This window comes from Glycine soja, chromosome 2, assembly GCF_004193775.1.
Source record: "Glycine soja cultivar W05 chromosome 2, ASM419377v2, whole genome shotgun sequence".
NCBI lineage: Eukaryota > Viridiplantae > Streptophyta > Magnoliopsida > Fabales > Fabaceae > Glycine > Glycine soja.
Genome location: NC_041003.1, coordinates 29474463 through 29497956, shown reverse-complemented (window position 1 = coordinate 29497956; position 23494 = coordinate 29474463). Strand labels below are relative to the sequence as shown.

Here is a 23494-nt window from a genome sequence, read left to right as displayed (position 1 = left end):
AATTGTTTCTTTGTTAAGTGCTCAGATCTTCTTTCTACTCTTCATTTAGGCACTAATGGGCTATTTATTCACACACTTATTGATATTTTCTAATTGCATAATGGCATAATTGCAGGTTTCTTCCCTGCAATTATAATTGGTAATTATAGGTTTTGAATTCTTTCTTTTGCATATTCTTTCTTCAAGAATTCTTTTTTTAGTGGGTGAGATGAAGTTGATAAATTGTTTTAGATCATTGGAATTTTACTAGAGAAAACACAAAAAAAATTGATGTGTAATTTGGTTTGTGTTTGTAAGTGCTTAAATTAGTCTTTCAGTTTGAAAACAAGGTCGAATGATGCTGTGAAATTTTTGCCTTAGTTAAAGAGCAAGGAATTTCCTCACTGCACCCTTCAAACAATTTTAGCTTTTAGATTAGTATGTGTAGATTCTGTATATGGATTGGTCCTCATTCGGTTCTCATTCCTGTATAGTTTATGCCTCAAACACTGTTTATATCATTGATTTATTTGTATTGCTGCTATATTTTTCTTCTTCTTCTTTATTCATTTTGATATATAGGTTCTGCACATTCTTCCATGTTTTAGTTGGATATATTGGTTCTGCACGGTTTCTTTCACGTTAGAGGATGGCTGATGGAATCCATAAAGATCTTTGTTGCTTTGTGTCTCGAGTATCTCTGAGCCTTATACGAGAACATATACAGTAAGATATAATAGATGCTACCAACATATGTAAGATTTCAAAGGTGAGATTTTTTTTAATTAAAATTACCAGCAATTAAGTAATTTCTTTATGTTTCAAAATTGTTCCATTGTTTCACTTGCTTCTTTTTTCTTTTTTTTTTTTGTTTTTAATGCAGGAGACAATAAGGTTGCCACTTCTTTTTTCTAACTATCCCACCTTGACTGATTTCGGTAACGGATCCAAAAGCTTTGAGATTAGGATTTGATGTGAATTTGATAGCTATTGCATTGCTAGTAAGAATAAAATAGTGATACTATTTCCTATATCAGCATGGGTCTTCTATTTCTTGCTCTGAATTTCGATTAACTTGATCTGCTTCTGAATGTAGGCAATTTTTGGTGTATCCCTTCGAATTATTGTTCATATATGGGTCATGAGCAAGAAGGGCCCTCTCTATGTTGCAATGTTTAAGTCAATTGGAATCATCTTTGTGGTCATCATGGGAATTGCCTTTCTTGGTGGCTCTATCTATCTTGAAAGGTATACGTTTCTTTCATGTCTCAATCATAAGAAAAATAGGAGGTGTGTCCACTTATGGACTTATGATTTTATTATTGAGAGCATTTTGTTTTCGTGTGAATGAATGCAATTTAAAAAATACTTTAGTCTAAGGACTACAATTATGAAAGGGGGACCTTTTGTTTGCGTGTGTGTGTGAATGCAACTTAAAAATACTTTAATCTTAGAAGGAATACAATTATGTAAGTATGGTTTTGTTTATGTACAGTGTGCTTGGAGCAGCCATAGCGGTTATTGGTTTTTATGCTGTTATTTGGGGGAAAAGCCAAGAGCAAGCAAAGGAAGAGTGTGAAGTCTATGATGACTCGGAATCATACTCGCCGTTGTCCCTCTTTTGGAGAACAAGAGAATGGAGGAATAGAATCATAACAATCATTTAATTTCTCTAGCTTCAATATAAATGTCTCATGTAATATTTTGAAAACAGATTGCATTAATAAAAAAAATAGTCATAGTTCGATTGATTTGAAACCTTAGTCTAATTTTCTAACAAGATAATAAAAAATAAACAGCTTGAAACACACAACCAGTTTATAGTTTGATCAATAAAAAATAACGGGTAGGGAAGAAAGTAAGAATTTTATCAGACATGCTATTTTTCCTGAATTTCACATTCACAATGCATTATTTAATATCTATTTGGCTTAATGTCAAAGAATAAGAATTGGCCATTTTTCTAGCCACTTTACAATATTCTGTGGCTGTGGAGAAGACCCCAAGACATGTAAAATCTATATCTATATCTATTTATATGATCGATATAATATAATATATGTAGCTCCGAGACATCGACGAAATAGAAACATCATCTCTCGCTCCTAAGTTGTACATTTTTTTTGCTACATAATTAGTACGATACAATTCAATAAAAAATTAAAATTGATTTCTTACATGATTCAATGATTAATTCGTAATTATCAATAATGCAGGTTTGATAACTTGCTGTCTGCCGTGCGTCACCTTTGGCCAAATTACAAAAATTGTGGATGAAGGGTGTAGTAGTAAGACCAACGAAATAAGAAATAAACAAAATATTATATATAATTGCTATTTTACAATATATGTTGTATTGATCATATATAAGTTAGTTTGACCTGTGAGAGTTTCATATTGCAATGTAGTTTTCTCTTTTCCGAATGGAAATGAAATCATTAAGAGGGTGTCTGTGTCACTTGATTACGATACTTAATGAGTTATAATTAAATTGAAAACCCATGTTTTGGTAAACTGGATGTATAAAATAGGATATGTCAAGTAGTTTTTCTTTTTCTGGTGGGGTTTGAAAATTTTTATATAAAAAGAATAAAGGGTTAGTCACCTTTTTCTTTTTCAGTTAATTAATAATGTTTCTATTTTTATCTTGCTGATTGCTTCTTGCATTTTTATTTACATAATATATTTTTGATTTTCTGTGTATTTTAGTTATTTCTCTTTATATTTATGGGTGAAAACAAATTATATTCTGAATTTCTTATTTATTGTAATTGAAAATACTTTATCAACTTTAATGCTGAGATTCACATGGGAGACAAATCACATCGGTAGTGCAATGAAAATTACAAATTTTTCTTACTTTCTCCTTTTGTATTTAATTAATTAATTAATTTATTTTGTTGTTATTATTATTATTATTATTATTATTATTATTATTATTATTATTATTATTATTATTATTATGTGTTGTTGATTTAACTTTAACAAGTATGTTTATTTTTTATCTTATTAACTTTTCAACTTATTATATATCCTTTTTGATGTTTTATTTTTTAAATCGCCTTTTTCTTTTTCAGTTAATTAATAATGTTTCTATTTTTATCTTGCTGATTGCTTCTTGCATTTTTATGTACATAATATATTTCTGATTTTCTGTGTATTTTAGTTATTTCTCTTTATTTATGAGTGAAAACAAATTATACTCGGAATTTCTTATTTATTGTAATTGAAAATAATCTACCAACTTTAATGCTGAGATTCATACGGGAGACAAATCACGTCGGTAGTGCAATGAAAAGTAGAAATTTTCCTTACTTTCTCTTTTTGTATTTAATTAATTAATTAATTTATTATTATTATTATTATTATTATTATTATTATTATTATTATTATGTGTTATCATTATTATTTAGTTATTATTGTTTGTTTCATGTTTTTTCATGAGATTTCAAGACATTAGCGTTTCTCTCATTTTTCACTTAAATTTTTTTTGGTGGTGAAGTGAATGACAATGAGAAAAATCACATAGGAATGGTGGTGAGACCTATTCTTTTGCATTGTCTTTTAAATTTAAGTTGTTAAGACAACGCAGTTAATAGAACATGAACATGGATTTGAAATTGATAATTTTTCTCTCTTATTGCAGGTAATTAGAGGAAATAGTGTGGTCATTGTTGAGGTGTTTGAAATTCAAGTGTTTAAGTGTAAATTAACAATTGTTATAATGTAAATATGGAGTAATTTATATTATAATTGAAATGCTGTCATATATTTATAAAAAATTATTTCTTATTTGAAATTTCAATTCTCAATTTAATTACACTTTTTTTTACTTTTTAACTCTTTTAGTTTTAAACATTTATTTTATTATTATGTTTGAGCCTTATGAGATTCATCTTAATATAGTTTGTTAATTTTGTCATCTGAAACAATTGTTTTGCATGAACATCAAGTTTCCTTAATCAAGTGATCTATGCGTATGCACAAGTTTTAAATTCGCATAAACATCAATCTTTAAAGTCCCTAAATCAAATAACCAATAAATACACAGGGTTTCAAATTCACATGAACATCAACCTTTAAAGTTTGGTTAATCGAAATAACTAGTCCCAAAAGAAAAGGAAAACCATAAAGCAGGGAGAAAAAAAGGAAAATAGAAAAAGACTAAAGAGTGTGCCCTCGGGGTTCTGTTATGGGCCGAGAAAGCATAGAAAAATAGCGCAAACAAAACGCTGCGTTTTAGCCAAGTCAGGTGTGAAGAAAGAAGCTACGCTGTCCATCTCGCCTCGCGTGCGTGTGCGTGCGTGCGTGGCTTCTTGTAATTTCTTCTCTCGTCTTCTCCTCCCTTCTTTCTTCTTCTTCTTCCTCCTTCCTTCCTTCCTTCCTCTCTCTGCGTTAGGTTTTTCCATAGTTACACACATCACACCTTTTTTTTTTCTTCTTCTCATTCTCATTCTCATTCTTCTTCTCCACCGACACTCTCTTCTTCTCGGCCCCTATTCGTCTCATCCGCTGCGAACTCCAACGATTTCCTCAACTTCTCGCTCGATAAGGTACGGTTCCTTTCCTTCCTAGCAACGCGCTTATCGTTTTGCCCTGCATTGCCTCCGGTTATCGCCGCGAGATTTAACGGTTTTTTGGCGCCGCGGAACAGGTATGTTCGCCGCGTGAGTTTCTGGCTACCGCGATGGCGTCCAAAGGTCCCAGGTCGAGGATTGATCACGAGAGCAGAGCCAAACGCCAGAAGGTTAGCTGGGGTTTCGTCTTCTTCGGCGTCGTTTTTAGCGTTTCACTCTTTTGTGTGTGTGTTAATTGTGGTGTTGAATGAAACTCTAGTTACTGGTTGGGAAATTAAAAAAAAACGGATTTATTGACAGAGTTGAAGTTCTACCCAGTGTTCCTCTTCTTGTGAGGCTTGACTTTTTTTTTTTTTGTCCTTTGAACGATTTGTTTTGTTTTTGGTGTGTAAAAAAATAAAAAAAGGAACTCAGATTCGGGAAAACTAGCTGCCATATTGATGGTTATTTATTTCTCTGGTGAACTTAGAATTTGAATCGAGTAAAATTAACTGAAATGACACTTGTGATGATCGTGAATTGGAATTGGCTAATACAAAAAAAAGAAGATAAAAAGAGTAAAAAAGTAGAGGTATGGTGAAGAAAATTAAGTTAGCTACACTTCAATATAGGTTGCTGGAGATTGATCCTTGGCTTTATGGATAACAAACCCCTGCTTTGGTATGGAAAGACAATGTCCCTGTCCCTATTATGGATATACATAGAGAGTGTATCAAGTGAGAGCGTGAGAATTAACCTAGACTGTTTAACATTACACGTATGGTTAAGATTGGTTTTAAGTGAAACCAATCTCGATAATCCATGTTTGTATGATTAAGATTAGCTCCTTTTAGCTCCCATGCTCTTGATATGCCTCCTACACACTCAGGCTAGGCTTAAGAAATTAAAACTGATTTATTAAAGAAATGGAAATTCTACCCTCTTAAATGAAAAGTTGTTGCCTGCATATTTTTATAGTTTCGAAATCAATAAACTAATGTATCCTCATGCTAGAAGGGGTCCTTGCTATATGAAGGTATGGTGGAGTGTCATTGTATGTATCCTTATCCTTCCATATGCAAAGAGGTTGTTTCCGGATTCGAATCCATGACTAACTAGTCACCAAGGCGCAACTCTACTGTTGCAACAGAGCTCGCCCTCTGTTTTGAAATCAATACACTTTTATTTTTATTGATGTTTTGAGACTATTAAAGAAAAAAAGGGTTTTTTATTTTTTTCTTGTTGAATTAGTCTGCAAATAAATTGGCTAAAAGGTTATTGTTCTTTTTGAAAATATGATTGTGTGCTGGGAAAAAGGTTGGTTGCATGTCACAGACATACACTGCACTTGGTTTGGATGAGCAAAGTTGAAGTTAGTTAGGGAATTTACTTATCAGGATTTTAGAAGAGAGAAGAAAATCCATTTGTTACTGCATTGCATAAGACAAACCTTGGAAGTGAAAAGCTGATGTTTCTTCTCACTGCACAATTAGCAAATCATTATTACTATATTCAGTTGGCCCCATCTTCATTTCTTTCCTATTCATAATTCACCAGAAAAAAGTGAGACAAGGCAAAGTTAATTTGATGCTGCCATTTTTCTTTTCACATGTAAATGTGAAACACATTATAAAGTGGATACTGTGTGATGAAATTAATTATAACATGAGCCTTACAGGCTGTTGTTCAATTATGACTTATGAAGTATGAACATATGTCGTCTTTGATCCTTCCTGTAATGACTCATTTGTCTCTTATTCTAGTGAACATGAGTTTCCATGTTAATTTGTAACAAAAGGAACAACTAGTTTGTGTGTCAGTTGTATTGTATTTTGGTAGTGTTGGGTACAAACTACATGGATTAGTCAACATCATTGAGAATTGAGATCTATCTAAAACAAAGTTTTCAGTAAAATCATTTAGAGCAAGGTCTTTCTTTAATGGTTTGTCCTAAAATTAACTTAGGTTCCTTTACTTCTCTTATTGGACTATCTTCCATTTGATTCACTTTTATCATTGGTTTCTCTATCAGTCTTATCCCATGACCAAATAACATTAGCCAAGTGCATAATCTTTTCCTCTATTGGTATTAAAAAAATTGTTTTGGACATTAGCCAAATGATATTTTATTTAAAGTAAGATTTTAAAATCATGTTACTAATTCTCAAATTATTTTAAATTTTGGTTAAATTTGGGGACTACTGGAAGTTAACTTGTTTATTTCCGTCTCCTGGATTTTTTTGAGTTTAAAACAGGATTTTTCCTGTCCTTAATGGAAATCCTCACCAAATGCTAGGTTTGAAAATTGGAAAGAACATTTACATTTTTAGGGGTTAAATCTGTAATTCATTTAGAGAAAAGTAGAGTTTTGTGAAAGAAGACTAGAAGAGGATAAGAAATCCTCCTAGAACAACCTGAAAGAGGAAAAAGGAAATCGTCCAATGAGAATTTTTTTAATTGCTTATTTTGCAAAAAATATTTTTCTCTTCCATTTTCTTTCTAAGTTTGACTTTTTGCTGTGTCAGGCTCTTGAAGCTCCAAGGGAGCCTCGGCGACCCAAAACTCATTGGGACCATGTCTTAGAAGAGATGGTCTGGTTATCAAAGGTATCCACTAGTTTCACCCTCAAAATCTGTAATATTCAATGTTGCAATACTTTATTTTGTAGATTTTGCTTGCTGTTCTTTGTTTTGCAGGATTTTGAGTCAGAGAGGAAATGGAAATTAGCTCAGGCAAAAAAAGTAGCTTTAAGAGCCAGCAAAGGCATGTTAGATCAGGCTACAAGAGGTGAAAAGAAGATGAAGGTGCTGATCTCTCTTCTATAAATGAAAGCACTGATAACCTGCCACAGTTACCAATGTTTTGATTGTATTATTATAAGTTACTGAAAGCATAATTCATTGATTGTATGCTTGTTTTATTCCCCACTGTAATGTTGTGTGATGAAAGCTGTATCTTGTACAGGAAGAGGAGCAGCGGTTAAGAAAGGTTGCACTTAATATTTCTAAGGATGTTAAGAAATTCTGGACAAAAATAGAAAAACTGGTAATATATTTTTACAAAATTGATTTGTTTGCTAGTATAGTTTTTGTAATTTTCATTTGATGACCTTCATTTCATAATCTATTATTGTGCCAGGTTCTTTACAAACATCAAATGGAACTCGATGAGAAGAAGAAAAAGGCACTTGACAAACAGCTTGAGTTTCTATTAGGGCAAACCGAGAGGTAGATTCCCTTTTATTTTTTTCCCACTTATCTTTCGTGGAAACTGGCAGCCACTTGACTTTGTTGACCTTATCTTTTATACATTGTTAGGTACTCAACAATGTTGGCTGAAAATCTTGTAGATCCTTATAAATCAGCAGAGAATAATTCTGCAGAGCACCACATGAGTATTCAATGCAAAGATGTACATGATGTTATTAATGAACCTAAGGAAGCTGATGTTGGTAGGTACTAGATAGAGAGATGTTTCTTTGAATTTATAAATGGAAATCACTTCTTTTTCTAACTTACTAAATCCAATTGTAGTAGAGTATCAATCAGATGCAGCTGACAATGATGAAGAATATGATGTACAATATGATGATGAATCGGTAATTTTTTTAAATATTATTCTTTTAATTATTGCCACACAATCATAAAACTCAGAGTCTTAAGATTTGGGCATGTTGTCTGTGAAGGCAACTTGTTACTTCCAAAAGCCTAGGTGAAGGTTGAGTTTCTACTTTTTAATATTTATTTAAGATCAAGTTCATGCTTTCATTATTATTATGGAATATATTGGAGGACATTCTGGTTCCCTATTGGTGCCCCTTGCACTCTGCATGTGAATTAATAAAACTGGTTTTGTTAATCTGCACATTGTTTGATTGACCGAAGTCCATATTTTCAAAAAAAAAAGTACTACAAGAATTCTGCTGCATGATAAGGAGAATTAAGTGTGTTTTGTCTTTCTGGGTAAGTAATAGAAGAAACAATCTGCTTGGTAGTTGTTTTGCTGAAAAATGTAACTTTGGGATAGTGTGGAGATATGAGGTTCCACTAGCTCAGGTGCTGTTTCATTTTCTTTGTTAAAACACCTATAAAAATTAAAGAAGTGTTATATTCCTATATTACTATGTTCTTTTGTTTCTTTTTAAAAAGCACTATATAATATGCTTTTTGTACTTTCTAATTGCCACATTGTTGACTTATTCATGTGCATACTGAAGATTTTCTCTTTTAAAAAAATATACATTCTGCATTTCCTTGTTGTGACTTGTGACATTGTTAATTTATCCATGTGGATTGCTGAAGTTTTCTGAATAGTGAGTTTCATTTGAATGTCGAACAACTCTGTTTTTTACCTGATTATTTCTTCTTGTGTTTTAATGGGTGAAGACTGGTCCAAATTCATATATGGACTTATGTTAATGATGGTACTGTTTCCAGGAGGATGATGAGCGAACAATTGAGCAAGATGAGGCTCTTATAACTAAAGAAGAAAGGCAAGAGGAATTGGCCGCTTTGCGTGATGAAATGGATCTTCCAATTGAGGAGTTACTTAAACGTTATGCTGGGGATAAAGGTGAGATTTATTTATTAATATTTTTTTGGATTAAAAGAGAGAGGTAGAGAGAGGCAGTTTTGTTATACCAACCATCCTCTTTTTTGTTTTCTGGAATTCTGAGTTATTCTCAATTTCTCATCAAGGGAAGCCAATTTCTCATAAGCTTTACCTTAATACATCTATTGTGAATTTGTGATTGCCTTAATGAACCATTGGAGCATTTATGCCACTGTTTATTTTACAATCAGGAGAATCTGTAATGAAAGAAAGTAGTCCAGAGCATAGTGAAGATGGTGGGAAAATAGTTAGAGCTGGTGATGGTAAGAAAGGACTAGCATCAGGTGTGCGCGCCTTTTGTTTTGTATACTTGTTTCTGACATGGAACATTGTAATATATTGCAGAAAACGGAGATGATCTTTTATCTGTAAGCAAAATTGGCACAAGCAACTCCAGCATAGTCTCTGGTCGACGTTGTGTAAGTTGTATGTGTTTAGTTTTACCACTTTAAATAGCAGAGTGAGTTAAGGACTTTGTGTAATGCATATTTTTTCTAATAACAGGATGAAAGTAATGGTGATGTTGCTACACCAACAAACAATTTATCTCAATGTGAGAATGGTCAATCTGAAAATCTAAAAGAGGTTCCCAGTGAGACAGCGAATGAAGATTTTTCATATGATTTTACTGATGAAGAGGTGATAATGCTCTTAAGTTTTTTTAGACAAACATGTATCCATTATAATAATTAATTACCCATACAGTAAGGGATCCACAGATCTGGCTTATATGTGACACATCTTTATAAGTGACGCAGCAATTATGATGCAGAATTATCCATCAGACAATGTAAGAGTGCACTTGTTTGATGACTTACTATATGTTCACTTCATCTCCTCTTTCTCTCCATCTTCTCCCTTCACTCTCCTGCAACTCCACGATTTTTGGAAAAAACAATGACTTTCCAAAATGAAGATGTTCATCTAAATATAAAATACTCCTTTAGTCCTTTGGGCACCATTAAACAATAAGTGTAGATAAACTTTTTCACTGTTGTCAGAAAAGCATAAAAATTGTTCATTTTTAATGCTAATTTACCATAGAATGAATCCATGATTCGTCGTCTTTGGAAACTGACCTAACCCTCAAACTAGTAGATTTGTAGTTCTGAAAATTTGATTTAGAAATATCAAGTCCATGTCCTGGGTTTGAATCTAGAGTTTAGATGCTAGCAGACTTTGTTTGGGCCTTTGAGGTAATGATTCATTAGCAATCTGAATAACCTTGACATGGTTGGGAAAGATACAACCATGTGCTCGTGATGGTGGATATCTGATAGTGATCCGTGGTTTCGCATGCAACAAACATAAATGATATAATATATTAATATATGCTGAAAGTCTAGCATGGAATAATACAAATCACTGGAGAACTAGCTTGATCAGGTGCCCCCAGTTGGATATGGCTATGAGCAGGTTACTGTTCATCTTCATCCTAATTTGTATGATTCAGCTTAATTATAGTCTTTGTGTAAGATTGTAGAATTGGTGATGTCTAAGTTATGAATTAGGTAGTTTTGGTGGACAATGCGACATCCATGAGGGAGAGAGGGGTGATAAGCAAGTGGTGTTAGAAGTAGGTCTCTTATCTGTAAGTTGCAGTAGGGAGAGATTGAACAAAGTCATAGAGATTGGATTTTGAGTCTTTAAACAAAATATGTTTGTTCTAATCTGTTGGACGTATTTATTTTTTCCACCAACATCAACTTATCAGGATTTGTAGCTCATCAAAGTATTCTGTCAATCTCTCAAATTGAGTTAGCTAATAGGACAATATTATTGAAACAGAGGGAACTTATGACAAATAAAACTCTTGGGATAATATTAAGGGGAGACCTGGAGAGGACACACAAGAGCTCTGGAATCTACCAACAAATGTTCGACTGTTATGCTTTTTGGGATAAACACTCTTTATGCTTTTTCCTTGATTGCACCTTTTTTGTCCAACAAATGTTCAACTGTTAATTCCTTTTGCTGTGTTCCTGACATCTGCTCTGGAATATTGTCAGGAAGATGGTGACTTTTTGCTTGGCATAGAAGATAAGGTAATATTATGTTTGAGGATATAATTACTATAATTCCCATTTTTTTTAGTTTGTTTCAATTGGTTTTGATCATCAATGAGGCAGGTGTGGCTGGTAGTTTATGTTTTTATGTTTTCTCCATGCCAGTTGTGTATTTGGTCCCTATATTATATCTGTGGCAGATGTTGCATGTCTAAAATGTTCTTAAAGTTTGCAAAGCAACCACAATATTTTTGTTCTTTCAGATGTATACTCTGCTTTCCCCATGGTGTGACATTGACATATTGTATGAAATTGTGAATGGTAGGCTACTGGCATCTACTTGTTCTGTTCCCCTAACAACATAAATGAAAAAAAAAAACTTGCATGTAAATTAAAATAGGGTGCATTTGAAGATGGTTGCACAAATAATCTTTGAAGTGCTAAATGGGTGATAAAGTATAGCCAATGCTGTTACTATAGAAATCATAAACGAGGCTCCTTTGGTGCATATAAATTATCAATTAGTTTATATTGGTTGACTGATAATCTTGGAGATGCTTCCTAATTGTTGTGGACCCCACTACCTCAGCAACGTCTCTGGGCTAGTAATCAAGTGCTATTCCCTAGCCAAATAGCTGATTTGTCTTTGCAGTTATCCTAATTACTAGTTCTGATGCACATTTTCTTTTGCTAAAGTGCGGTCGGTGCAAATGCCCAGCTTAACTTCGTTGCAATTTTCAGATTGAACCTCATGATAAAATGGTCAAACATCGAATATAAAATTTTCAGTTTAGTGCTGATTGCTGGCTTAAGCTCTATGGAGGGATTTTTTTCCCGTTGTGTGTGTTATAGTTTCTGTTAGCATGTGCAATTTATGTATCAAGCCTTTGCTCACGGAGAGAAGTGCGGTTTAGCTAGAAGTTGAATGATTAGATATGAAGTGATCTGCTGGTAGACCAAACCTTGCTGTATAGGTTTCCAAATCCAAAATGTAGTATATCATAAGGTTTTGCTAGTCAGAACTCTAGTATCCTTCCATAATAATCAAAGCATTTTTGAAGTCAATAATTTGTTGGACATAACTGTATTGGATTGGATTTTATATTACAGAAGTTTTTGGAATTGTTGGTTGAATCAATTGTAAAACTATTTTGAAGGTTTTGCTTATTTACTTGTTTTCACTTCTTGGGTGTTGTTTGCCTGCCATTTTTTTTTTTGACTTCTTTAAAATGATCAGGATGATGAAACAACCTTATCTGAGGAGGAACAACTGGAAAGAGTTGATGCAATTGATCCCAAGGACGAGGTTAAGAGCTAATCAGCCTATCTTTCTCCCAAATTATTTCTGAATACTAATATATAGAATTTTGGAATTTTTTACCATAAACGTTGATCCAGTCTGCTTGGTTTATACATATATATACACATACATACATACATACATACTGTTATGTTACTCGTCATGACAAAACTGTTATTTTTAGATTGCATTGTTACAAAAGGAGAGTGTCATGCCTGTTGAGGAATTGCTTGCAAGATATAAAAGGGTAAGCGGTTTTCACCTCTAGTTGTTACTTATGGCTTGATACATTGGTACTAAAAAGTTTGATTTTTTTCCCCTCTCCCTCCCCCTTTTGTTTGTTAGGACCCAAGTGACGATGAAGATGGGGAATATGAATCTGATTATGCTTCTGCTTTATCAGAGAACAATTCGGATTCTCCAGTCCATGAGGATGCTGGGCAGAAGGATCCTGCCATTCCTATGGATGAAGATATCAAGTCTGGTGAGCACCTGGCTGCCATACAGTCCCAGGAAGAACAGTGGGAATCACCTCATGAAAATTTAGAAAAAAGAGAAAGTGAGGATATAATTGCTGATGCAGCAGCTGCTGCAAGATCAGCACAACCCACTGGAAACACCTTCTCCACAACTAGTGTGCGTACAAAGTTCCCTTTTCTTCTCAAGTACTCTCTTCGTGAGTATCAACATATTGGATTGGATTGGCTTGTCACGATGTATGAAAAAAGACTGAATGGAATTTTGGCAGATGAAATGGGGCTTGGAAAAACAATTATGACTATTTCTTTGCTTGCACATCTTGCTTGTGATAAAGGGATTTGGGGCCCACATTTAATTGTTGTACCAACTAGTGTAATGCTTAACTGGGAGACTGAATTTCTGAAATGGTGTCCTGCCTTTAAAATTTTGACTTATTTTGGAAGTGCAAAGGAGCGAAAACTTAAAAGGCAAGGATGGTTAAAACCTAACTCCTTTCATGTATGCATAACAACTTATAGATTAGTTATTCAGGACTCCAAAGTTTTCAAGCGCAAAAAGTGGAAATACTTGATCTTAGATGAAGCTCATCTCATTAAAAACTGGAAGTCACAAAGGTGGCAGACACTCTTGAATTTCAATTCAAAACGACGGATTCTCTTGACTGGTACGCCACTACAGAATGATCTCATGGAACTGTGGTCTCTCATGCATTTCTTAATGCCCCATGTTTTCCAGTCGCATCAAGAGTTTAAGGATTGGTTTAGTAATCCTATATCAGGGATGGTAGAGGGTGAAGAAAAAGTTAATAAGGAGGTTGTTGATCGCCTTCATAATGTACTTCGTCCATTCTTACTTCGTCGACTTAAGCGAGATGTGGAGAAGCAACTTCCAATGAAGCATGAACATGTCATATATTGTAGACTATCAAAGAGGCAGCGGAATCTGTATGAAGATTTCATTGCTAGTTCAGAGACCCAAGCCACACTTGCAAGTGCCAATTTTTTTGGGATGATTAGTATTATCATGCAACTTCGTAAGGTTTGCAATCATCCTGATCTATTTGAGGGTCGTCCTATTGTCAGTTCTTTTGATATGCGTGGTATTGATATTCAGTTAAGTTCTTCTGTTTGCTCCATGCTTTTGCCTAGTCCCTTTTCAACGGTGGACCTAAGAGGTTTGGGTCTTTTATTCACTCATCTTGACTATAGCATGGCTGCTTGGGAAAGTGATGAAGTACAAACTATTGAGACCCCTGTGACTTTAATCATGGAACGTACTGATATGGCCGAACTAGAAGTAATTAGGCCACATAAATGTCAAAAAAAGTTGCAAGGAACAAACATTTTTGAAGAGATCCAATGGGCGATCTGGGAAGAGAGGCTAAAACAGACGAAGGAACATGCAGCAGCTATTGCATGGTGGAACTCCTTGAGATGTAAAAAAAGACCCATCTACTCGACAACTCTAAGGGATCTTGTTGCCTTAAGACATCCTGTAAATGATATTCATCAGGTGAAAGCAAACCCTGTTTCATACTTGTACTCATCAAAGCTAGCTGACATTGTTCTCTCCCCGGTTGAACGATTTCAGAAGATGACTGATGTGGTTGAAAGCTTCATGTTTGCAATTCCAGCTGCACGGGCACCCTCTCCTGTATGTTGGTGCAGTACAAGTGAGACTAGTGTGTTTCTGCACCCATCTTACAAGCAGAAATGCTCTGAAGTTCTGTTACCGCTGCTGTCACCAATCAGGCCTGCAATTGTCCGCCGGCAAGTGTATTTCCCTGACAGGCGTCTTATACAATTTGACTGTGGGAAACTGCAAGAACTAGCAATTTTGTTGAGGAGATTAAAATCAGAAGGTCACCGAGCTTTGATATTCACCCAGATGACAAAGATGCTTGACATATTAGAGGCATTCATTAATTTGTATGGGTATACATACATGCGCTTAGATGGATCAACCCAACCGGAGGAGAGACAGACCTTAATGCAGCGCTTTAACACCAACCCCAAATATTTTCTTTTCATCTTGTCAACTCGTAGTGGGGGTGTTGGTATCAATTTAGTTGGAGCTGACACAGTTATTTTTTATGATAGTGACTGGAATCCTGCTATGGATCAACAGGCACAAGATCGGTGCCACAGAATTGGTCAGACACGCGAAGTTCGTATCTATAGATTGATTAGTGAAAGCACCATTGAGGAGAATATTTTGAAAAAAGCAAATCAGAAGCGTGCACTTGATAATCTAGTTATACAAAGTGGGGGTTATAATACTGAGTTCTTCAAGAAGCTTGATCCTATGGAACTATTTTCAGGTCATAGAACACTTTCAATAAAAAATATGCCGAAGGAGAAAAACCAGAACAATGGGGAAGTTTCTGTAACTAATGCAGATGTTGAGGCTGCATTAAAATGTGTAGAAGATGAAGCAGATTATATGGCTTTGAAGAAAGTTGAACTGGAAGAGGCTGTGGACAATCAGGAGTTTACAGAAGAAGTCATTGGGAGATTTGAAGACGATGAATATGTAAATGAGGATGATGAGACTGCAGAATTAGGTGAATCTGTTTTGAATTTAAATAAAGAGAATGCGTTAATGTTAAATGGAAGTGATCATAAGGAAGATAGACCGCCACACTCTGTTGCTGGCAAAGAAGATGATCCTGACATGCTGGCTGAAGTCAAACAGATGGCTGCAGCTGCAGCTGCAGCTGGACAAGCTATCTCAGCATTTGAGAATGAGCTACGCCCTATTGATCGATATGCCATTCGTTTTATGGAACTGTGGGATCCAATTATAGATAAAACAGCCTTGGAATCTGAAGTCAGGATTGAGGACACAGAATGGGAGTTGGATCGCATTGAAAAGTACAAGGAGGAGATGGAAGCCGAAATTGATGAAGATGAGGAACCTCTTGTATATGAAAGTATGCACCACATTGCTCCCTTTGCTTCATAACATTTTAAATTGTTGTTATTCATGTTCATAAATGTTAAAGTTGTTGTCGTTATATTAGACCTCATGAAAGTGTGATTAACCATGACTATCCAAATAACTTGTCTCTAGCATAGTTTAGTAGGTCTGAGAAATTATAAAAGTGCTATAAAATAACTTGTAGAGAAGATGGTGGAAAATAGACTTAGGTGGTTTGGGCATGTAGAGAGAAGACCGGTAGACTCTGTAGTGAGGAGAGTAGACCAGATGGAGAGAAGACAAACAATTCGAGGCAGAGGAAGACCCAAAAAGACTATAAGAGAGGTTATCAAAAAGGATCTCGAAATTAATGGTTTGGATAGAAGTATGGTACTTGATAGAACATTATGGCGGAAGTTGATCCATGTAGCCGACCCCACCTAGTGGGATAAGGCGTTGTTGTTGTTGTTGTTGTATGGTTATCCTTTTTCATTGATTTATGTATGATTTTCATTGCTTGCAGTGTTTGGTATATTTATTGACTTGTTCATCAGATGGTTGTTCCAAATATTGACTTACAAAGATGTTTAGTTTGTATGCATGACATAATTGTGAGAATGAACACTTTCTTGGTCTACATTATAGGCTGGGATGCTGATTATGCAACTACGGCATATCGACAGCATGTAGAGGCCTTGGCTCAACATCAGGTGTGTTGGATGAATTTATTTTTATTTTTTTCTCCTTTTTGGAATGATTATTAATGTTTGCTTTTTTTGTTCTTGTAGTTAATGGAGGAACTCGAATATGAAGCTAGACAGAAAGAAGCCGAGGAAACTTGTGATTCTAAAAAGTAGGCCAGCACTGAACTTTCTTCATCTCCTTCCCATCATTTTCCTTTTTAACTGTAATATTCTTCTACAAACCATAGTAGTTAATCGTGCACAATAGCAATGCTATTGCATCGGTGCATTATGTTGTGGCACCCTGCCGCTCCTCCAAGTGTCATCGCGTTGCACCTGGTTGTTGTGGCTGGAGCGGCGCTTTTCGCGGCCAAAATCGCAGAAAATTGAAGCTGGAGCGAGGAAATCACACCACACTAAAGATCTACAGCTTCTGTTCACTGTGCCGCTTTCATGGCTGCACTTGCTGCTAGTGTTTCAGAGAAGAGAGATGGCCATTCACAACCCCTAGCTTTAAATGACACCGTACTGTTTCTTCTTGTTTTAGTTTAGTAAATATTGTCTTAGTTCCAAGACAATACAATCGTGTTTGGACTTGGACCGTCAGTTTTAACATCGCTGTTTCAGCCGTCACTGGACTCTCATTCATACAAGACTTTCATATCTCTGGTAGTCAAAATTTAGAATATCAAAATCAAAATTCAAATTTAGATGCACTATAATCAGGTTTATTTTCAAATCAAAATTTAAATAAAGATATTTTCTAATCAAGATATTTTAGAAACCAAAATAATTTTTTTTAATTAAGATATTTAAAAATTTCAGGTTTAATTTAATAAAAGAAAGCTAGAGCATATGATCAATTTTAATAATAGAACTTATCAAGTATTGTTTAGTTTCTTGTATAAAATATTTAATTGCTATTTGTATACAGGGTGAACCATAGGAGTCCAGTAGTATGGAAACCTTACCATTACCCTCAATGTTTTAATACAGCCTTTTTTGTCTCCTCTGCACTCCTTATTGAAATTAAGGGGTGCTTCTCCTTCTAAACTTTGCTGGCCTCTTAGAATTTGGGTTTACGGCCTAACTCAACCGCACAAACTGGTTTGGCTTGTAAGGTGCGGACTGCCTAAGCTATATAAGTTATATTTAAGCCATATCTCTAGTTGATGTGGTACTAATCTACCTCCCTTGAGGCTGCAATTATGGCAGCCCCTAAAGAGACCCCAATTAAGATAGGCTAGGGGTTGACCGTAATTTAGGCAGCTTTCCAACACTCCTTCATGCTCAGGGCTACTGGCTTGGAGCGTGGAAAATGCTAATGGCCCAACAATGGACCTAAGATGAGCTCTGATGCCATCTTAGAATTTTGACTTAGAGCCTAACTCAACCCCACAAAACTAGCTTGTAAGGTGAGAACTGCCTAAGCTTTGTAAGCTATATTTAAGCCATATCTCTAGTTGATGTGAGACTAAACCACCACTCTTGAGGCTGCAATTAATGCAGCCTTCAAAGTGGCCACAACTAATACAGACTAGGGGCGACCGCAGTTTAGGCAGCTTTCCAAAAATATCTTTTATATCTATTATTAAAATTTTAAAAGCTGTTATTATTTTTCAAATACTATTTAATTAATATATGACAAACTTAATAGCATTATATTTATTATAAATTTTAATATTGTTCTGCTATAATGTTAAAATAGTGGCCATCCCGCTATCTGCTATGGTGTTTTTTCATGGTGGCCGCTCCGTGCAGCAATCCGCTATTAACTACTATGGTACAAACTACTTTTTCTGTGGTGGTTGGGATTTTGGTATTAATCCTTGCTTAGGAAATCTGCTTTGCTTTGATTGTTTCTTCTACAGCTTTAACTAGTAAGAGTTTGAAATACATGGAAAGTTTTGCATTGAAATAAGGTAAAATGCTAAATAAGTAAATACCTGGGAGTACTATATCTTTTGTTTCTTTTCTGCAGGACTCAAACACCAGGGGATTCGAAGCCCAAATCTAAAAAGAAACCCAAGAAGGCAAAGTTCAAATCTCTAAAGAAAGGATCTTTAACCTCTGGCTTGAGACCTGTCAAAGAAGAGTCACAAGCAGAGCCTATGAACATAGATGATGAGGATGTCACTGGTGTAGATTTTCTGTCTCCAAATTCAACCAAGCAGAAAAAACGTAAGAAGTCTAAATTAACTACTGATGGTGAAGAAGAAAAGAGACTTAAGAAGTCTAAAAAGTCCAAGAGGGATCCTCCTGACATTTATGCTTCCGATTTAGAATCCAACTCATTAGTTGTGCAGGATGAACATGCAGAATCAAAGACTTGTGAAAGTCTGGTTGATTTAGAACAGAAAACAGCAAGCAGGAGTAAGATAGGAGGAAAAATATCCATCACTCCTATGCCTGTAAAACGGGTCTGGATGATAAAACCGGAAAAATTGAAAAAGGGACATCATTGGTCCAAAGATTGTATTCCACCAGCTGATTTTTGGCTGCCTCAGGAGGATGCAATATTATGTGCTGTTGTTCATGAATATGGTCCTAACTGGAGTTTGGTTAGTGAAACGCTTTATGGCATGAGTGGTGGTGGGTCATACAGGGGAAGATATCGTCATCCTGTCCATTGCTGTGAGAGGTTCGGAGAACTATTCCAAAAGTATGTCTTGCTGTCACTGGACAATGCAAATCATGAGAAGATCAACAGTCCAGGCTCTGGAAAGGCTCTTCTTAAAGTTACAGAGGTTAGACCAGCAATGTTAAGTTTTAACATGTCTATTTTATCTCCTCAATGTTATTTCTTTGCATGAGGTTGTGCTCATCTATACAATTTCATTTCATTTAGAGTGGATTGCAGCTTCTATTTACCGTTTATGATTTAGAAAATATTTGACCATTCCTATTAGGCACTAGTCATCCCAAAATTGATAATTGCAATAGAGAAACCTTTGTTTCCCCTCATATCTAATCTCTTTTGGCAGGATAACATTCGGATGCTGTTAGATGTTGCTTCTGAGCAGGTAAATAGGGAGTTACTGCTGCAGAAGCATTTTTTTGCATTGCTTTCATCTGTCTGGAAGGTGGCATCACATGTTGACCGCAGGCGAAATCCATTACCCACCTGCAATGGTCTCTATTTCGATCAGAGTTTCTATACTTCCATTGGCCAGCCTTCACAAAATTCCTTGAAGAAATCCTCTAAAAGGATGACATTTACAAATTTAGCCCAGAGCAAGAAGTTAGTAGCAGCTGCACTTGATGATATCACAACTAGGCAAGTGAATGACAAAGTCATTCTCTCTAACCAAGGTGAAGACATGCCAGTAAGTGCAGATCAGCTGGATATAACACTGGAGTTCACAAAAGAGGATAGCGACGTCCTATCTTCATTTCCATCTGTTATAAATTTATCAATAATTGGGACTGAACCAACACCATCTTTAAATAAGCAAACAGGAGAAGATGATCTTAAAGTTGGTTTGTTCATTGCTGAGAATCGTTTCAGGTATGGCTGAATATAGGTTTTTGTTCATGGTTTGATTTGTGAATGAAATTTCAGGTATTTATTTTTGTATGCGCTGAAATAAGGGGGCAAGAACCCAGATCAAGAAACAACACCAAGTTTTGAAATAGGGGGAATTCTCCCTATTGATCAAATAAAGTATTTGCTCTTTTTATATCATGCCTTGTTGAATTTTGGTCATAGTTTACTCTCTTGGGAATTCTGTTTACAACAAATAAATCCCTGTCATTGCATTTTGTTGGCCATTGTTCTTTTCACACAACAAAGTAGCATTTTAAAGTATTGATATAACTGTTTCAATCAAACTGTCAATAAATGCCAAAGTTTCTTTCCCTAAGTCCTTACTTGGTAGTCTACGAACATTTTTTTCTTGGTTACTGTTGGAAAGCTGCTTATGATGTTTTCTCCTTTTTACCCCACCCCTCAGGGAGGCAGCAAGAGTTTGTGAAGAAGACAGCTCTGGATGGGCATCATCTGCATTCCCAACCAACGATGCAAGGTCTCGAGCTGGATCCAGGATACAATCCTCCGGAAAGCAGAAGTCTTCCATGTCCGACTCTTCTAAGCCTTCTAGGTCAAAGTCCAAAAAAGCTTCAATGGATCCTAGTGAAATGCATCACCATCAGGCTGATTCTAAATTCCAGTCAATGCCATCACTCAAAGATCTGAGAATTGATCTCACTTCATTAACTACTGATGAAGTTGGAATTGATAGTATGGGTAGCATTTTCTCCTTTGACTTGAATGGGGAAAGTTCATTGGAAATGGAGAGTGTTGGAATGATCCCACATGATTATGTTGCTGGTTTAATCTCAGACCTTGATGATTGTACAGCATTCCCTGAATATACTGACATTAGATAAGGATCAAATCAAGCCTGAAATGCAGTTTTGAAATGACCTTTGGCTTACAAAGTGGCTTACTCTTGGCGAGTTAGTCTTGATCAGTTCATGAATTGCTGTTGGTTTACAATTGGAACAATGCGTTCTTGAAGTTCTCTCGTAGGCATGCCATTTTTGGATATACAGACAAACAAGTCAAAGGCAAGCCTGCTGAAGGTTTCGATATGAAAATATGTAGAGATGTAGAACGCTGTCAATAATTTAATTTCATACTTGGAATTATGTATTGGCTTGGGGGTTCAGCATGAAGTTTGACAGCGCCATTCTCCCATAGATCGGTACTGGTTGGTAAGAAGCTTTCATTTTCTCTTCCCTCTAATGGTGCACATGGATTTGCCTTGGATGTTTTGCATGCTCACGTACATATGTTTTTAGCTGGGGCATGCCTAGGGTTTAGTTCTTTAACTTGCAACATTTTGTTATGCAAACAGAACAATTTAGTCTTTTAGTGGCTAGTACATTAGTCCCATTCATTTAGAACAACACTTCACATGATTTAACATGAGTTTTACACCATCTATATGCTTGGAGTCTAATATACATATTTTAAAATGATGTTTCCCTTTCTTCCCCGGTTCAAGGAACGATGTTAAGTGATTCTAACATCCCAATGTGCAAGCCAAGTTGCCCAATCTGAGTTTCAAACCATATGTTTCGCTTTTTATGTGATGAGACCTCACGACCTGAATTTGTTGGAACCATTCTCTAATGCAAATATCATTTTTTGAATAGCATTTTTTCAAAAGCATTTTTTCATGTCATGGCAACAAAGTTAGCTTAATACAACTCTTATGAAATATTACTTCTTTTTACAATTTATTACTTTAGCAACTCTTTTCTGATGCTGTAACTCTAAAAAAAATGATCAAATGGGCCTCACAAGTTACGTCGCATTTTTATGTCTCATCAATCTTTATTTTTATGTTCAAATTTTGTACAATCTTGGTTTCACTTATTATTATATGCAACGATTGCTTGTCTCTAGGAAACCGTTTCTTACTCATGTTGTCTCAAAATCCTTTATCCGCGAAACATTGCATGGATTAATTGTTCGAGATATGCACAACCTGTGGAAAAGATGCTGTAAATTCTCCAAATATATCGGAACTGCTATTCGAACGTAATGAATTTTACGATTTTACCACGTCATTCTAAATTTTCCTGATATTATACGTTATAAAATTCTAAACATAGCTTAATCTGTTACGAAGTGTTGGCACAAAAAAATATTTTTTTAATCGGAAATTGTATTATGCTTTTAAGCTTCATGAATATTTGAAGTTGAAAATTATTTATAGGTGAAATTAAGGAAATAAAGTATTAATGGGAAAGTGTTCATGTCTAGAGAGGAGGGAGAGAGAGAGAGAGAGAGGACAGAGGACTCTAGTTCAAGTCATCATCAATGTCTCTTCCTAACTCTGTTTAATCGTGAACTTGAGGTGAGTCATGTAGTTCACTTTAATATATACATGGTATTCTTCAACAATGGCATCTACATGTGATGGTCTCATTGGTCTCTTTTTGTTACGCCAATGTACAAGTTCAATCTTGTCTTTCTTGTATATGGTACAAGGTGCGTGGTTGTGTGTTTGACATGTTAGATTGTGATATTTCTCTAATTTGTTCCACGTCCTTGTGTTATGTTTTCGGTTGTTCTATTTTCTTAGTCATAAGAGTCAGGTGTCATTATAGTTGCCAAGGAATGAGAACCATCCTCTTTGAGGAAGTTGGTTGTTACTGAGAGAAGTCATCCCATACGGTGTATAGTCCTTCAAGCATTGAGTTTTGTGCCGTAAATGCTTAGGGGTAAGTCCTCCTCGAAATATGTTGTCTGTGCATGAGAAGTCATCCCAAGTGGTGTACAACCATCTAAGCATTGAGTCTTGTGACATAAATGCTTATGGATAAGTAGTCTATGCGAGAAAAGTTGTCTCAGACGGTGTAAAAAAAGTGTCATTTATAAACAATTGTATTTTTAAAATTTATTTAGAAAATATTTTAATATATGAGAAATAATGTTTAGATGAAGTTTATAAACGTATTTTAGGGTATTGACAAGAATTTTGAAAACATCAAATCACACTCTTGAATAACACAAAAGAGGCTAGTCAAACTTTTAAATGTTTGCGTCATTCATTTGATAGATCTTGTATGTGCTTAAATTAAAACATTATCGGGTGGGTTGAAATAAAATATTAAGTCGAAGAATTATTAACATTTTATAAAACGATTTGAAGATGACAAATTCAATTCAATTTTTTTTTCTCAAATATTTCATGTAATATATATTTCATTTTTTTGTTTCTTTTAACATAAAAAAAAATCTTAATCTTCAGTAATTAGATGTAATAATGTTATATATTCGATTTACTAAGGTTACTCATCTCACCCCCAAATTCATTGCACTGTCAAATACAATATCACAACAATATTATACAATAATGTTAAACTTATCATAAAATTATGAATTACTAAGAGTTATCCAAATAGATATTTGAACTAGGCTGGCAAAGCAATATACTTTTTTTGGGC

The 23494-nt window shown here is 35.1% G+C and overlaps 1 protein-coding gene and 1 pseudogene across 3 annotated transcripts; both read left to right on the top strand.

Annotated features, from left to right (window-relative positions):
- Window positions 1-1069: 1069 nt before the first annotated feature.
- Window positions 1070-1730, top strand: LOC114371409 (annotated as a pseudogene).
- Window positions 1731-4248: 2518 nt separating this feature from the next.
- On the top strand, window positions 4249-21567 carry LOC114392249 (protein PHOTOPERIOD-INDEPENDENT EARLY FLOWERING 1-like). 3 transcript variants are annotated; one of them, XM_028353310.1, is made up of 21 exons: window positions 4249-4532; window positions 4634-4726; window positions 7061-7141; window positions 7232-7339; window positions 7500-7580; window positions 7674-7762; window positions 7853-7986; window positions 8072-8133; window positions 8972-9107; window positions 9338-9409; window positions 9492-9565; window positions 9651-9785; window positions 11156-11191; window positions 12390-12458; window positions 12637-12699; window positions 12798-15864; window positions 16497-16561; window positions 16640-16704; window positions 18516-19281; window positions 19519-20042; window positions 20488-21567. In XM_028353310.1, the coding sequence occupies exons 2-21, from the start codon at window positions 4667-4669 to the stop codon at window positions 20921-20923; spliced, it is 6123 nt and encodes a 2040-aa protein (XP_028209111.1). In that variant the 5' UTR covers window positions 4249-4532; window positions 4634-4666; the 3' UTR covers window positions 20924-21567. The 3 variants fall into 3 exon arrangements, with proteins under 3 accessions (XP_028209111.1, XP_028209105.1, XP_028209120.1); XM_028353304.1 differs by having other exon boundaries at window positions 8069-8133; XM_028353319.1 differs by lacking the exons at window positions 4249-4532; window positions 4634-4726; window positions 7061-7141; ... (6 more) ...; window positions 9338-9409; window positions 9492-9565 and adding an exon at window positions 9852-9936 and having other exon boundaries at window positions 9682-9785.
- Window positions 21568-23494: the final 1927 nt, after the last annotated feature.

Bases quoted from the DNA above. Each gene is read 5' to 3' on its own strand.
- LOC114392249 (XM_028353304.1), top strand. From the start codon at position 4,667: ATGGCGTCCAAAGGTCCCAGGTCGAGGATTGATCACGAGAGCAGAGCC. The intron at 8,134-8,971 runs GTAATTTTTTTA...TACTGTTTCCAG, and splicing joins TACAATATGATGATGAATCG to GAGGATGATGAGCGAACAAT. The intron at 15,865-16,496 runs GTATGCACCACA...TCTACATTATAG, and splicing joins GGAACCTCTTGTATATGAAA to GCTGGGATGCTGATTATGCA.